Consider the following 16,452-nt stretch of genomic DNA (forward strand, 5'->3'; position numbering starts at 1 on the left):
CGCCTTGGCCTCCAAAGTGCTTGGATTACAGAAGTGAGCCACCACGCCCGGTCTCTAATATCCATCCTACAGACAGATACCCTGAGGCTTAGAGTGGCTAGGTGACTTGCCACAGGTCCTGCAGTGCTGGTATTGAACCCAGGCGTGCCTGACCCAAAGCTTTGCTCTCCTTCACATCTGTACTTTCTGATACCTCCCGGCCTTCACTTCCCACTGGAAGTGCCGCTCCCCGCTCACCACCCACCAACACACACCTTGTTTTTGCTCATCGGAATCCTCTTCCACTTCAGGGCCCAGACCAAGTCCCACCTCTTGGAAGAGCCCTCCCAGCCCACCTTGGCCCACAAGGATCTGAGCAGCTCCTCCCAAATAATTAAAAGGAGGGAAACTGGACCCCAGAAGTGGGAATAGAGGGAAGGATGGATAAGAAAGGATGGAATCGGCCGGGCGCAGTGGCTCAAGCCTGTAATCCCAGCACTTTGGGAGGCCGAGGCAGGTGGATCACGAGGTCAAGACATCGAGACCATCCTGGTCAGCAAGGTAAAACCCCAACTCTACTAAAAATACAAAAAGTAGTTGGGCATGGTGGCGCGTGCCTGTAGTCCCAGCTACTCAGGAGGCTGAGGCAGGAGAATTGCCTGAACCCAGGAGGCGGAGGTTGCGGTGAGCCGAGATCGCGCCATTGCACTCCAGCCTGGGTAACGAGAGCGAAACTCCGTCTCAAAAAAAAAAAAAAGAAAGGATGGAATCATGGCCAAGATCAAAATGAATTCTTAGATGCTTGGGACTTACGTCTTAGAGCTATTTGAGGGCGGTGATGAGAAAGCTATCTGTACCTCTGTTTCCTCCTCCCCAAAAAGATGGAAGCTCGAGCGTTTGTGCTGCTGTCTCTCATCCCTGCCCAGGGAAGGAGGAGGGAAATCCTTGGATTCAGAAATCAGCAAACACATTAGCTACCATGTGCTGGGTGCCTACCATGTGCCATGTGCTTTTACACATAGCAACGCCATGACGGGAAGGCCCTCACCCCCATTGTATAGATGAAGAAACCAAGGCACAGGCAGTGATGCAGCTGGCCCAGGGACAGAGTTTGTGAGTAGTAGAGACAGCATTTGACCCAATTCTGTCCCACTCTGGAATCAGCTGCTTCCCGTTTACGCTGCTCTCCTCCACCCTCATCCCGCCTGGGCTAGTGCCTCGGAGCTCCTCTTAGCCTCTTAGAACTCCCTTTCCAAGGGGTGGGGTCTTTGAGAAAAATGGAGAGACTTTAGCTTCTCAAGCCTTGGGGGTGGTCTGATTTCCACCTGAGACCTGGATGTGAAGGGGGCATTAGGGTAGTCTTCAATGACCCCTCTACGGGTGGACTTTTGTGCTTGGTGCTAAATAGACAGTCCACCTGGACAATTGTCATGTGACCCTGTGGTTACCACACAATCTGGCCTCTCCCACGTGAACCTAGCTTCTGACATCACATCTCATCGCCTGCCCCAGCCCACTCAGTCTCACTTAGGACATGCTTGCTCAAATCAGAGGGCTCCCACTTCATGAGATGCCTGGGTGCTTCCCACTCCCCAGGCCCTGAGCAGAAAGGAAGAGAGGTCCTAAAAAGCCACAGATGAAAGTGGACCCTGGGGCAGGGATGTCTGTCGAACCTGGGAGGAGACAGTGAACATCAGCCTGGGAAGGACTGGGCAGAGTGGAGCCATCGGTCCCTGTGTCCGCCATGACAGTTCTGACCCCTTTAGACTAATACTGCTCATGGGCCCACTGCCCCAGGGCCATCCAGGGCAGTGTCACAGCTGAGGTTGTGAGGTCCCCTTCCAGCTCCAGATATCCTGCCTACTACGGGCAGGCGTGTGCCAGGGAGTGTGGGCTAGTGCCCAGCACTGAAAGCCTTCATTCTTCCACCTGATTTGGGGGTCAGAGGGGCTGTGGGCTCAGACCCCCATTCCTGCCTCTTCACACTTTGCTGAAGTAGGTGGCCACCTCCTTGCGCAGAGGCCGGGGCCCGCCCCCAGCCCAGCCATTGCCCATCAGCAGCGGCTCCTCCCTGCCCAGCCGAAGAGGCGGTTTGCATTTGTGCCAGCTCATGAGCAGCCTGTTCATGGTGCCTTGATCCGTGATGCCACGCAGCTTCTCCCTTTCCTCCTCCCCACCGTCAGGGGGCATGGGGGCAGCCTTGGAAGCAGGGGCCGTGGCCAGTGCCCCGTGGGCGTGACCCAGCTCCAGGTCATGGTTCATGGCCTCGAAGAACTGCTGGATACAGACCTTGGCAAAGGCCTTGGCGTGCTCTGTGCATGTCTCATCGAAGAGCTTTCGCTCAATGTCAATGTAGTGGGACCAGTACTTGCTCTTGAGGAAGGCGGCCTGTGTGAAGCAGGGCCGCACGGAGCGCACCACGAATGCCAGCAGTGTGGTCAGCAGCACAAAGGACCAGCCCAGTGCCTGTGGGGAGACAACAGAAAGTCACTGGGCACTGGCCTCGGGCCTCAGAGCCTGTTCAGACTCCCAAAGCACTCTTTCTTTTTTGTTTGAGACGGAGTTTTGCTCTTGTTGCCCAGGCTGGAGTGCAAAGGCACATCTTGGCTCACCACAACCTCCACCTCCTGGGTTCAAGTGATTCTTTTGCTAAGCCTCCTGAGTAGCTGGGATTATAGGCATGTACCACCATGCCCAGCTAATTTTGTATTATTAGTAGAGATGGGGTTTCTCCGTGTTGATCAGGCTGGTCTTGAACTCCTGACCTCAGGTGATCCACCCACCTTGGCCTCCCAAAGTGCTGGGATTACAGGCATGAGCCACCGCACCCAGCCTGACTCCCAAAGCACGCTCTATGCCCGCGCCTCTAGGGCAAAGAGCATAAACTGGGCAAGTGAGCTTGCTGCTTGGCCTTTATTTCCTCATCTGTAAAATGGGCATAGAAATCAAAATAATGGAAATAGGTGCACCTCATGGAAAGAAGATCACATGGGTAAAGCACCCACCGTGCTGATGTGGCGCTCCCGGCGCAGGAGTTAAGTGGCAGACCCTGGAGATGGGCTGCTTGGGTTTGAATGCTGTCTCCACTAATTACTAGTTGCTCAGAAGTAAAGCATTCAAGTTCTCTGTGCCTCAGTTTCTGCACCTATAAAACGCAGCTGGTGGTAGCAACTATCTCAGTGTTGCTGTGAGGACTGAATGTGATAAGCTTAGCACTGTGCCTGGCACCCAGTGTTCAGTGACTATTAACCATTACGGTTGTGCCAGTAGGCCCTCACTTACTGTGTCTCTTCTTTCAGGAAGCCTCCCTTGATCTCCCCAGGCCATAGTGGCCCTTTTTCCTCTGGGTCCTGAACCTATCCTTTGGCTCCTGGTATTGTCACCAGTGCCAAGTGAGCACCTCCTCTGTGTCGGTTCTGAGCTGGGTCTTCAGGGGTCATGGAGGTGAATCAGGCAAGAACTCAAGCTCTGCGGAAGAGCTCCCTGCACCTGGTTCTAGCTCTGCTCTGTCAGTTCACTGTAGGGCACAGGGCAGGATGCTCCCTTGGCCCCCACTTCAGGGTTAGGCCCCAGCCACACAGAGATACATTTGGGCAGATCAAGACTGGGGCTAAGGGAAAAGTCAGATGCTAATCATGGGGCCGGGCAGGTCATGACAGAGCAGATGGGGTGGGGAGCTGCTGAGCGTGTGCACAGGCCATGGGCACCCCAGGCTGCTCCAGGAGTACACGCAGGCCTGGTGGGGCTGGATCTTCTGGATTTCCATCTTGGAAATCTGATTTTTTTTTTTTTTTTTTTTTTTTTTTTGAGACGGATTTTCGCTCTTGTTACCCAGGCTGGAGTGCAATGGCTCGATCTCGGCTCACCGCAACCTCCACCTCCTGGGTTCAGGCAATTCTCCTGCCTCAGCCTCCTGAGTAGCTGGGATTACAGGCACGCGCCACCATGCCCAGCTAATTTTTTTTGTATTTTTATTAGAGACGGGGTTTCACCATGTTGACCAGGATGGTCTCAATCTCTTGACCTCATGATCCACCCCCCTCAGCCTCCCAAAGTGCTGGGATTACAGGCTTGAGCCACCGTGCCCGGCAGAAATGAAATCTGATTTTTATGTGAAAAGTTCAGATTTTTATTATATACTTTTTTTTTTTTTTTTGAGGCAGGTCTTGCTCTGTTACCCAGGCTGGAGTGCAGTGGTGTAATTACAGCTCACTGCAGCTTCAACCTCCTAGGCTCAAGCAGTCCTCCCACTTCAGCTTCCTGAGTAGGTGGGACTACAGGCATGTGCCACCAGGCCTGGCTAATTTTTTTTTTTTTTTTTTTTTTTGAGACAGGGTCTCACTATATTCCCCAGGCTGGTCTTGAATTCCTGGGCTCCAGCGATCTTCCTACTTTGGCCTCCCAAAGTGCTGGGATTACAGACATGAGCCACACCTTACCCGGCCCATTCTGGTTTGTATAAGATGCCAACAAATTCTAAAGCTGAATCTAGAATTTAGTCTCTGAAGGCCAAATGAAACATGTAGAGGCCTCTGGGGCCCACTCAGCTTATGAAGTGGCAGCTTAAAGGTCAGGTGGAGGGACAGCTGGCCAAGCCCTGAGGCTGGGGATGACGGAATGAGTGTCCACAGGAGAGGAGGCACAGCTTGGGAGGAGAGGGAGGCAGAGTTCAGTCTGAATGTTCAGAGTGTGACATTCACCAGGGCTATCTGGGTGGTGATGGCGGCCTCCCAGGAGAGATGCCCCTGCTAGAGTGGGAAGTTAGGGGTGTCTGGACTTGCCAGGGCAGAGTGTGCACGTTTCTCCAGCCCTTGCAAGGTAGGCTGGCTCCAGCCCCTCTCCCTGATGGCACCTGGTCTGCCAGCCGCGAGGGCAGGCTGCCTGGGCGGTCCTCCTCACACAGCACTGACGGGGGTGGAGGAAGCCCGAGAGGCTTGGACGGGTAAGTGCCGAGGGGCAGAGGATGTGGGAGCAGGGCTGGGAGGACTCTCACTCCGGCTGCCCCGTCAGTGGGCCTTCCAACCTGCCTTCCGTCACATCCTAACAGGGCATCTCTCTCACCCACGTGCTCCCTTCCAGGACACCTGGTCCTCAGCTCCCACTCCCCACCAGGGAAGCACCAGATGGGGGCATTTGCCAGGGAAATGTACCCAAATGGCCTAGCCACCCACTGGCCTCACCACTGCCGAGGCCTGGAAGAGAGAAAGGATGCAAATTCCTCCAGCTTCCAAGCTCAGCGATCCGGATGGGATGTGGGTCCACTCTGGAGACCTCAGGACAGGGGTCAGGCCTACTCACCAGAAGCCTCTGGATGGAGGGAGCTGAAGCACGTTCTCCGGATGGCACTGGGCTGACGGCAGATGCGTGGCTCTGCCTTCAGCCTCAATTGGGAAGATGCCCCCCACCCTTCAGAGCTCTACTTGAGCAGAGGCCCCGTTTTTAGAGGTGGGGGCATAGGGTCCTCCTAGAGGGACCTTGATCTACCAGGGAGACCCAGCCTGAGGCCACGGGGCCCCCTCACCTGGGAGATGCAGCGCAGGTAGCGCACAGCCACCTCTCGGGCCAGCAGCCAGTCACCATCGTAGATCTCAGGGCAGGGCACTCGGGCCAGCAGGCGGGCGAGCTCGGGGGCAGGAAGGCCAGGCACCAGGCTGCCATTGCCCAGTGCGGTCACAGGCACAGCAGTGCAGAAGGCACAGAGGAAGCATTTGCCATCGAGTAGTGTGACAGCCACCCAGACGACGGGTGCGATGAGGGCACGCTGGGCCATGGAGCAGAACATGTAGCGCAACACGGCAGGGTCCTTGGCCCGGTGGCCCGGTGGCCGCTTCCACTCCTCCGCCAGCATGGACACGTTGTTGTTCATGACCAGGCCCAGCAAGAAGAGCACCAGGGGTGGTGCCAGCAGGATGCCCATGCTGTAAGCCGCGTTGTAGCCTGGCAGGCAGGGGCAGTTGAAGTCGAAGGCTGAGTACATCTGGGCGCTGGCCAGGGCCATGATGCCACAGATGCCGTTCATGAAGGACTCCTGGTTGGACTGCAGGAACTGGAAGATCATCCGGAACTTGTCCATCGTGCCCGCTGCGGGGCCCGGCCGCCCCTTCACAACTCACCACTGCCTCCAAGAAGGCCCCTGCAGCCCACCCTGCCCACTGGGTGCCCACCTCATGACTCGGGCTCTCCTGGCTGGGACCAGCAGAGCTCAGAGCAGAGGCTAAGGGCACTGTTGCTTTGAGGACTCTTTACTGAGGTGCTGGCCGAGAGGGTGCAGATTGGCCAATCCTGTGGGTTCAGCCAGAGCTGTGCCCCTCCCTCCTAGGCTTCTCTCTCTGCAGCCGCCTCCACCTCCAGCACTAGCTCTTGCTAGGGACCAGCTTTCTGTGGGTGTGGGAGGGAGGGAGAGGCGGGAGAGGGCAGGCTCAGACACAGGCTGGGAAGACACTCTCCAGCAGGGCTGGAGTTTGGAGAGTCCACGGCTGCTGCAGAGGCCTGAACTCCTGGACCTTGTCCTCTGGGCTCCTAGGAAGCTTGTCGCCCTCCTTCTGCCCTTCCCACTGGGGGTCTCCTCCAAGCTGTATCAGAATCCCAGAGGGCTCCTCCATCAGTTCACCAGTGGTGGTGTGCTGCGGTGGCGGTGGCTGCTGGTGGTCGAGGGGGTACTGGTCACAGAGGGGATGGCAGTGGTGATGGTGGGGATGGTGCTAGTGTGGACATGACCGGGAATGGAACATCCTGGATTTGCAGGCAGAGGTCTTGGATTTGACGGGTTGCCTGAGTGGGAGCTGTGGCCTGTGAGTGCTGCAGGAGTCCTTGTGTCAGACTGCCTGTGTCTCTGTGGGTGTGCCTGTGTGTTTGTGGGCTGTGGATGGCAACCCTCTCCTAGCTCCACCTCTACTCCCCTAGTCAAAAAAGAAAGGTGTCTGCACACTGACAGCAAGGGGGTGAAATGAATTAAAGGGGTGGGATGATGGGGTTTCATACCTGGAGTCTGGGCCTCCAGAGTGCCTGCAGGAACCTGGCCAGCCATCCTCCACAGACACATCAAAGAGGAGGAGCTGAACGTGCTCCCTCTGATGCCCAAGGCTCTCCCAAGGGCAGGTCAGATCCAGCAGCTGGATGGCTCCTGTCTGGGAAAAGGGGTGGGGTCTGGGACTGGGCTAGGGCATCTCCATGGGGCCGACAGATCTGTGCCTCCCATGTGTGTGCCCACACATGAGCTCACTGTGGCTTCGGGCGTCTGTGTCTGTGTATCTGTGTGTGTGTGACTGTTAGTGGTCTTTGTGTCTGAGGGTCTCTTTATCACAGACCAGAAACAGCATTGACTCAGGCTTGCCCTGGGTGGAGCCCTGTGCCAGCCACTTACCTGCATTGTCTACATAACCTTCATACAATCTCATGAGACAGATACTACCGTCCCCATTTTACAGAGGTGGGGACTGGGGCTCGGAGACGTTATCAGCTCGGAGAGTTACCCAGCTTGTAGGTGGAGGAGTGGGATTGGAACCCAGGCTAGCCCTCTCACAGGGGTGGGTGTAGGGGGTGGAGGAGGGGTCAGGAAATGTTTTTTGACCTTTCTCTTCTGGATGAATCAGGCTCCTTTTCTGTTGGTCTGGGTGGAGATGCTGGATTGTCGAAAATAAGATAAAGTGGGGAAGGATAGGCTGGGCGCGGTGGCTCAAGCCTGTAATCCCAGCACTTTGGGAGGCCAAGGCGGGTGGATCACGAGGTCCAGAGATCGAGACCATCCTGGTCAACATGGTGAAACCCCGTCTCTACTAAAAATACAAAAAAAAAATTAGCTGGGCATGGTGGCACGTGCCTGTAATCCCAGCTACTCAGGAGGCTGAGGCAGGAGAATTGCCTGAACCCAGGAGGCGGAGGTTGCAGTGAGCCGAGATCGCACCATTGCACTCCAGCCTGGGTAACAAGAGCGAAACTCCGTCTCAAAAAAAAAAAAAAAATAAAGTGGGGAAGGCTATTGCTACCCTTGCTGTCAGGCTGGGCCTGGGGCTATTGGAGACCCCAGGCCGGTAGCCTTTGGAAGACCTTGCAGAGACTCCCCAGGGAATGCCATAGGTGGGTGGCAGGATTAGGGAGGTCCAGTGATGGAGGTGACTTACCCTGCAGGTCTCCCACAGTGTTTGCATGCATGGCCGACAGCAGGTGTGAGCTGATGCTAGAGTTGGGGTGGGCCTGGGGTGGTCCAGGAAACCGGGAGGGATGGTTTCAGGGGGCCACCTGGAAATCTGTCTTGTATATTGCACACGGCTCCCTGTTTGTAGCTAACGTGGCTTTCTAGGGGCACCCACGCTGCCTGCTCTAACCACATATACACATTCTGGTAATTCTAAGTGCAGCGTTATTTTAAAATACTTGAGGCCGGGCACAGTGGCTCACATCTGTAATCCCAGTGGTTTTCGGAGGCCAAGGTGGGAGGATCACTTGAAACCAGGAGTTTGAGGTTGCAGTGAGCCATGATCACAACACTGCATTCCAGCCGGGCTGACAGAGCAAGACCCTGTCTCTAAATAATAATCACGGTGAAAATAAAAATAAATAAGACAGTTTGATTAGATTCTCAATCAATTATTCTCATTATCATAAGAATTTTGGTTACAGGCTGGGGTCACACCTGTAATCTCAACACTTTGGGAGGGAGAATCGCTTGAGCCCAGGAGTTTAAGACCAGCCTGGGCAACATAGAAAGACCCTGTCACTACACCTGAAAAAAAAAGTTACAGTTGTCATTGAGAGTAAATATTGAGGGTTAATTCTTTTCTTTGGGACAGGGTCTCACTCTGTCACCCAGCCTGCTGTGCAGACATCATCTCAGCTCACTGCAACCTCTGCCTCCCAGAATCAAGCCATCCTCCCAGTTCAGGCTCCTGAGCACCTGGGACTATAGGTATGCACCACAATGCCCAGCTAATTTTTGTATTTTTTCCTTGTCTCAAAAAACAAAAACAAATGAACCAACCAAAACTATCGCCTACTTGAGCTAAGTCTTTCTGTAGGTGTTGTTTATCCAACATTTGAAGAAATCATCATTAAAGAGCCTTCATGAGCTATGTACAGTGGCTCACGCCTGTAATCCTAGCACTTTGGGACGCTGAGATGGGCGGATCACTTGAGATAAGGAGTTCCAGACCACCCTGGCCAACATGGTAAAACCCTGTCTTTACTAAAAATACAAAAATGGCTGGGTGTGGTGGCTCACACCTGTAATCCCAGCACTTTGGGAGACTGAGGCAGGTGGATCACCTTAGGTCAGGAGTTCGAGACCAGCCTGGCCAACATGGCCAAACCCTGTCTCTACTAAAAATACAAAAATTAGCCAGGCGTGGCATTGGATGTCTGTAATCCCAGCTACTCAGGAGGCTGAGGCAGGAGAATCCCTTGAACCCGAGAGGTGAAGGTCGCAGTGAGTCAGCTCACCCAGGCTGGAGTGCAATGGTTTTTTAGACCGAGTCTCACTCTTTCCACTGCTGGTGCACAAAGGGAGCATGACTGTGCTCAGTGGCTATGCTGCTGATGAAATCATTCATTGCATACGGCCTCAGGATGTCAAGGAGCACTGAACGGTCATCATCCTCAGGAAGACAAGATCAGATGCACCCAGGTTGCAAACAAAGTCCCTGAACAGCTCCGTGTTACCACCCAGCTATGCTTCAGATCGCCTGTCAGAAAATAACAGGGAGGGACCCTGCTCTGAAACCCAAGCAGTCCCACCTCAAGGCAGACCTTGATGCTGCCCACAGACGGCGGATCCTGGAGATGGGAGCGGCGCTATCCACTGCACTCCAGCCTGGGTGAAAGAGTGAGACTCGGTCTAAAAAATATAAATAAAGAAATAAAATAAAGAGCCTTAAATAGGAATTGCTTGTGGTCATTTCATGCAAAAAAAAATCTGATATTAAAAAGTTGTGCTCACCAAATCAAGCTCATTTCTCATTTTGAGTTTAGGAGGTTTCATCTGGATGTTTTACACAAATCTTTCCTAATACTTAATATGTCATTTTTTCTTATCATAATTATATAAGATAAATAAATTGTAATTTTTTTTTTCACCAGGCATCCTGTGGACGTCTCCTGGTTCCCTCCCTGTGGCCCAGTGTTGTATATCAATGCCATCGTCCCCATGACGGATGTGAGGAATGTTAGGAAGCTCTGCTTCTGAAGGATGGAGGGGCTGGGCAGGTGCCCCCAAGCCTCACTGTCAGTGGCGAAGAAGCCACACAAGGTTGCCTGGGGAGCTATTAACTGAATGTTCGTGCCCCCTCCCAAATTCATCTGTTGAAGTCCTAGCCCCAACGTGATGGCATTAGGAGGTGGGGCTTTTGGGAGGTAATTAGTCCATGAGGGTGGAGCCCTCATGAATGGGATTGGCGCCCTTACAGAAGGGACCCTGGACCCTGGACCTCCACCCCTCGAGGACACAGTGAGAAGGCAGAACCCAGCCTTGGGTACCCTTATCTCAGACTTCCAGCCTTCTGAACTGTGAGAAATAAATGTCTGAGGTATGTTTTGTTACTATGGCCCAAGCTGTTGGACACAGGGACACCCTTGGGCTCCCAGACACTGCCCTTCCCCCGTGCTGATGCTCTCCTGGAACATCGTCCTACCTCATTGCCCATCCAAAGCCACATCTGGGCCCTACCTGCTCGCTCCTTGCTTCTTCCACTCAATGGTCAAGTTTTTCTCTTAGCAAGAAGCCAGACAGGCGTGGTGGTTCACGCCTGTAACTCCAGCACTTCAAGAGGCTGAGGCGGGCGGATCATTTGAAGTCAGGAGTTTGAAACCAGCCTGACCAACATGGTGAAACCCTGTCCCTACTAAAAATACAAAAAAAAAAAAAAAAAAGAAAGAAAGAAGAAGAAGGAGAAGAAAGAAAAAAAATTAGCTGGGTGTGGCTAATTTCTACTGTATTTGTGGCAAATGTCCACAAATACAGTGGCTTAAAGCAACACGAATTATTTATTCTCTTGTAGTTCTGAGGTCAGGAGTCTATAACGGATCGTGGCCAGCTAACATCAAATGGTGGGCAGGCTGTTCCTTCTGGAAGCTCTAGAAGATAATCCATTTCCTTGCCTTCTCTACTGTGCAGAGGACACCCACATTCCCTAGCTTGTAACATCGCATTCCTCCAACCTCTGCTTCCCTCGTCACAGCTCCTTCTCTGACTCTCACTCTCCTACCTCTGTCTCTCTGTTTTTTGGAGATGCGGTCACTCTGTCGCCCAGGTTGGAGTGCAGTGGTGCGATCTCTGCTCACTGCAACCTCCACCTCCTCGGTTCAAGTGATTCTCCTGCCTCAGCCTCCCAAGTAGCTGGGATTACAGGCATGTGCCACCATGCCCAGCTAATTATTGATTTTTGGTAGAGACCGCGTTTCACCATGTTGGCCAGGCTGGTCTGGAACACCTGACCTCAGGTGATCCTTCCACCCCAGCCTCCCAAAGGGCTAGAATTACAGCCATGAGCCACCATGGCCAGCTCTACCTCTCCCTTATAAGGACGTGTGGGGCCCATCTGACTAATCCAGGATGTTTCCTCATCTCAAAATCCATAACTTAATCACATCTGCAAAGCCCCTTTTGCCATGGAAGGTAACATATTTGCAGGTTCTGGACATTAGGCGGTGGACTCTTGTGGGCGCATGGTTCTATTGAACATCAGTAGGGGTCTTCGGTGGTCCATTTATCAGAACTTAGTGTCTTCTCCATCTCTCCCCTGTAACTCCCAGGTCATGACTAAATAAATAAAAAGCAGAATAGCACACACATTTTGGAGCGTGGTGGCAAACTCAGCCGTGGTCACCACTGTGGGATGTACACTCGCCTCCTGCTTCCTGGCTTTGGGGCTGTAGTCCAGGCACCCAGAGGGCACAGCTGGTGAGTCCCCTATGGCTTGGAGGAGTTAGGGGTGTCATGAAAAGCAACATGCAAAGGAGGCTCCTGAGGAGAGCGGGTGCTGTGCTTTTAGGAAAATGCCCAATTTGCGTAGGAGAGTGAGTGTGGGTGCTCCAATGGGCGCTGCCCTCAACCAGCAGCTGCTGGAGCACCCAGAGACTGGGCAGTGGAGGAGGCAGGAGCCAACAGAAAATGTGGCTGCCAAGGCATCTCGGGGTGCTGGCAGGCTGGGTTATCAGAGCTGTGAAGTCTCTGCCTGAGAAAGGTAAAGTGCTGCTCTTTCCTTCATTGGCCGAACCCTATGGGGGTGTATGCTGTGGCATAATGGTAGCACTCACCAAGTTATTCATGTGTTCCCTTATAATTCGCAGCCTCTGTGCCAGGGAGCCTGAGGCCTTGTGCCTGAGTTCTGCTGCAGAACTCTATCCTCACCCTTTACCATCTTCCCACTCTTCCCTGAGGGCGGCCCTGGATGCCAGGTGTAACACACACCTCTGTGCCCCGCCCACTCCCCTCAGCCCTCACCACTATTGCCCAGGCTGGAGTGTAGTGGTATAATCTAGCTCACTGCAACCTCAGTTTCCCGGGTTCCAGCAATCTCTTGTCTCAGCCCCCTGAGTGGCTGGGACTTTAGGCGCCTGCCATCACGCCTGGCTAATTTTTGTATTTTTAGTAGAGATGGAGTTTCACCATGTTGGCCAGGTTGTCTTGAACTCTTGACTTCAAGTGATCCATCCGCCTAGGCCTCCCAAAGTGCTGGGATTACAGGCTTGAGCCACCTCGCCCGACCTTTCACCACTATCTTGTAAAGGCTGCTCACTGAAAACAGCTCAGACCCTGCCTGAGGGCTTTTTTTTCTGACATTAGGTTCACATTTGGCCCAAGGCAACCTGGAGGTGCCCAGCTAGTGCCCCAGCTGGTGACAGTCAGAGATTGGTGGAGACATGCCACCTCCTCCTTCCTGGGGAGCGGTTACTGGTGTCGTGCTCTCCCCAGCTCCCCAGTGGGATCGGGCTCTGGTTGCCCACGTGGTAACTGGCTGGCAGCTCTACCCTTGGCTGGCTTTCTTCCCTCTCCAGCATCACTTTTGTTCCTTGCAGGGTTCCCCAGAAGCAACTTCTTATAAGCTATATGCACTCATTTCCTTTTCTCAGGACTGGCTTCTGGGGAATACCATGGGTCTTTTTAATTTTTAGTTGTTTATTTAGAGACAAGTTCTCCCTCTGTCTCCTAGAGTACAGTGGCACAATCATAGCTTACTATAATCTTGAACACCTGGGCTCAAAAGATCATTAAGTCTCAGGGTCCATGCCGGGTGCAGTGGCTCACGTCTGTAATCCGAGCACTTTGGGAGGCCGAGGCGGGTGGATCACAAGGTCAAGAGATCGAGACCATCCTGGTCAACATGGTGAAACCCCGTCTCTACTAAAAATACAAAAATTAGCTGGGCATGGTGGTGCACGCCTGTAATCCCAGCTACTCAGGAGGCTGAGGCAGGAGAATCGCTTGAACCCAGGAGGCGGAGTTTGCGGTGAGCCGAGATCGCGCCATTGCACTCCAGCCTGGGTAACAAGAGCGAAACTCCGTCTCAAAAAAAAAAAAAAAAAAAAAAAAAAAAAGGAAGGACTACCTGTCTTGCTCTCTGGCCACTCCAGGCATTCAGTGAGTATCTGCTGAATGAATAAATAGAGCATGCTGTGCCCCTTTCCCAACTTTTTGCCTGTGTGTGTTTTTTTTGAGATGGAGTGTCGCTCTGTCGCGAGGCTGAAGTGCAGTGGCATGATCTCAGCTCACTGTAACCTCCACCTCCTAGGTTCAAGCGATTCTCCCACCTCAGCCTCTAGAGCAGCTGGGACTACAGGCACATGCCATCAAACCTAGCTAATCTTTTTTTTTTTTTTTTTTTTTTTTTAGTAGAGATTGGGTTTCACCCTGTTGGCCAGGATGGTCTTGATCTCTTGACCTTGTGATCCGCCCACCTCGGCCTCCCAAAGTGCTGGGATTACAGGCCTGAGCCACTGCGCCTGCCTGGCCTATGCCTTTATTCTTAGTTCTTCCCTTGAGATGCTCTGTACCCTCCCTCCTCTCTCTTTCCACATTTCCAAAATCCTTCCCATCATTCAGACCCATTCAAATGACTCTTCATCATGAAGCCTTCCCTCACCCCTCGGCTTTGAGCCTCCTTCTCCCTGCTAACTCCCCATGGCACCTGACTTGCCTTTATCAGATCACTTACACCTTATACTTTGGATTCTTATTATTTCTGTACCCACCTCTGTCCCCCTAACAGAGCACCAAGATCTAGCCTTTGCTCTCCTCTGGGCCTCTGCCCCTCGCTGATGACTCCCCCGCTCCCCCAGCGGCACAGATGTCGGCCACAGACAGCAGACCCAGGATCGCCCCATGCCTTTCTACTTCCTTGGCACAAGGAAGCACAGCTGCTTGAGGGCAGGGGCAGGGTCATCGTTGTATTCTCTCTTCCCTCTTCCCTGGCACAGCACTTTCTATGCAGTAGGTGCTCTGTAAGTACTCAGTATAGGAAGGCAAGAGTACAGATTGCATTCTGCAACTTTTTACTCCAGATGCTGCTTCCTTGGAGCCCAAAGCAGCCTCCCTGAGCCTCCTTTTCCCCGGCTGGGAGCTCACTCATGCAGACTGGCCACCTCCAAGGTCTCTCCTGCCTCCTCACCCTATCACTGCTAAAACTTTGCCTAAACCGGGTCCCAACCCAGCACCATTTTAGACATTTGCATGGCCTGACCACAGCCAGTAGGTGGGGGGAGGCTGAGCTGCAGGGATTTTTCTGGTCTCACAAGGTCTCTTGGCTAGAGCCCAGGAGAACAAAAGTTGCCTGATGAAAGGGCAGGGCTCCAGGGTTGAGCGAATCACATGGGGCGGGGTGGTGCTGTATTTCCTGCGGTGCTGAGGAAGTAGAAAAGCATGGGGGTGAACCTGGGTCTGCTTCCTTTAGCCACCATCTGTGCTGATGGAGGCGACCGCAGGGTGTCTGGGGGTGGGGGTAGAAAGTGGGGGCTAGATGAGTCATCAGGGAGGGGCAGAGGCCCAGAGGAGAGCAAAGGCTAAATCTTCCCCAAACCCTTCCAGTTCAGGCTGCCAGAGATGGGGTGGCAGTTTTTCTGTTTTGTTTTGTTTTTGAGACAAGAGTCTCACTCTTGTTGCCCAGGCTGGAGTGCAGAGGCACGATCTTGGCTCACTGCAACCTCTGCCTCCCGGGTTCAAGCTATTCTGCTTCAGCCTCCTGAGTAGCTGGAATTACAGGTACCCAACACTACGCCCAGCTAATTTTTATACTTTTAGTAGAGATGGGGTTTCACCATAATGGCCAGGCTGATCTCAAACTCATGACCTCAGGTGATTCACTTGCCTCGGCCTCCCAAAGTGCAGGGAATATAGGCGTGAGCCACCGCGCCCAGCCTGGAGTGGCAGTTTTTCCAGCAGATCTAACACCGGCATTTCAGGGATTTTCGCCCCTGAGCTAGACCCCACAACCCTACTTTGCTCTGAGGAAATCCTCACCAGGGTGCCAACCTCTTGCTAAGGGCAGCAGTAGATACCCCTGGAAATGTCTAGGGGAGGGATACTTACCTGGCAGGGGAGATACTATGATCACGAAGGTGGTTTTCCCAGGGTGAGGCTTATCCATTGCACTCCGGATGTGCTGACCCCTGCGATTTCCCCAAATGTGGGAAACTCGACTGCATAATTTGTGGTAGTGGAGGACTGCGTTCGCGCTTTCCCCTCTTTTTTTTGTGTGGCATAAGTCATAAGTAATAAATGAGAAAAAAAAAAAAAAAAAAAGGAAAGAGCATTGCGGAGCTCAGGGCTCAGGCTAGCAGTTGGGCCAGTGGTGCATGGAAGGTGAGGGAGGAGCCCCTGCCCCCGAAGGGGAGTGGAGCTGCTGAGAGGAGCTGCATCTTGAAGGAGGTGGGCCCAGGTGGGGCAGCTCGGCCTTGGTTGGCTAGAATTGGTGGGGCCTGGGAAGGTGGGAGCTGGGAGGGTTAGTTACCCGCTTGACATTCAACACAGAAAAATCCCTCAACAGGAAACTTTATGAAAGAGTCGTCTGTAGTAGCCAGCAAGAGGCACTAACTAGTGGTTTCAAGAGGAACTCAACTAGCAGAGCTTGCTAGAACTTACTGTGAGAACCTTGGTAGAGCTGCTAGAAACCGCAGAGAATTACAGACAATTACACAGGCTGGGCCAGTGGCTCATGCCTGTAATCCTAGCACTTTGGGAGGCTGAGGCGGGTGGATCACTTGAGGTCAGGAGTTTGAGACCAGCCTGGCCAACAAGGTGAAACCCCATCTCTGTTAAAAATACAAAAATTAGCTGGGTGTGGTGGTGCATGCCTGTAATCCCAGCTACTCGGGAGACTGAGGCAGAAGAATCACTTGAATCTGGGAGGCGGAGGTTGCCATGGCACTCCAGCCTGGGCAACAGATCGAAACTTCATCGCAAACAAAACAAAACAAAACAAAGACAATCACACAAATGAAACTATTTATTTAGGCAGCAGACTAAGGTAGTAGCTCAAAGCGAGAACC

The 16,452-nt window shown here is 53.1% G+C and overlaps 1 protein-coding gene and 1 non-coding gene across 2 annotated transcripts; one reads left to right on the top strand and one right to left on the bottom strand.

The window, feature by feature from the left end:
- Nucleotides 1-748: 748 nt before the first annotated feature.
- CALHM1 (calcium homeostasis modulator 1) lies at nt 749-7,586 on the bottom strand. Its single transcript, XM_003922232.3, has 2 exons — nt 5,501-7,586; nt 749-2,445 (listed from the first exon to the last, which is right to left on the bottom strand). The coding sequence occupies exons 1-2, from the start codon at nt 6,050-6,052 to the stop codon at nt 1,960-1,962; spliced, it is 1,038 nt and encodes a 345-aa protein (XP_003922281.1). The 5' UTR covers nt 6,053-7,586; the 3' UTR covers nt 749-1,959.
- Nucleotides 7,587-15,485: 7,899 nt separating this feature from the next.
- Nucleotides 15,486-15,649, top strand: LOC120362591 (U1 spliceosomal RNA). The gene has a single exon (XR_005578446.2). It is a non-coding gene; the product is annotated as a U1 spliceosomal RNA (small nuclear RNA).
- Nucleotides 15,650-16,452: the final 803 nt, after the last annotated feature.

This window comes from Saimiri boliviensis, chromosome 12, assembly GCF_048565385.1.
Source record: "Saimiri boliviensis isolate mSaiBol1 chromosome 12, mSaiBol1.pri, whole genome shotgun sequence".
In the NCBI taxonomy this organism is placed as follows: domain Eukaryota; kingdom Metazoa; phylum Chordata; class Mammalia; order Primates; family Cebidae; genus Saimiri; species Saimiri boliviensis.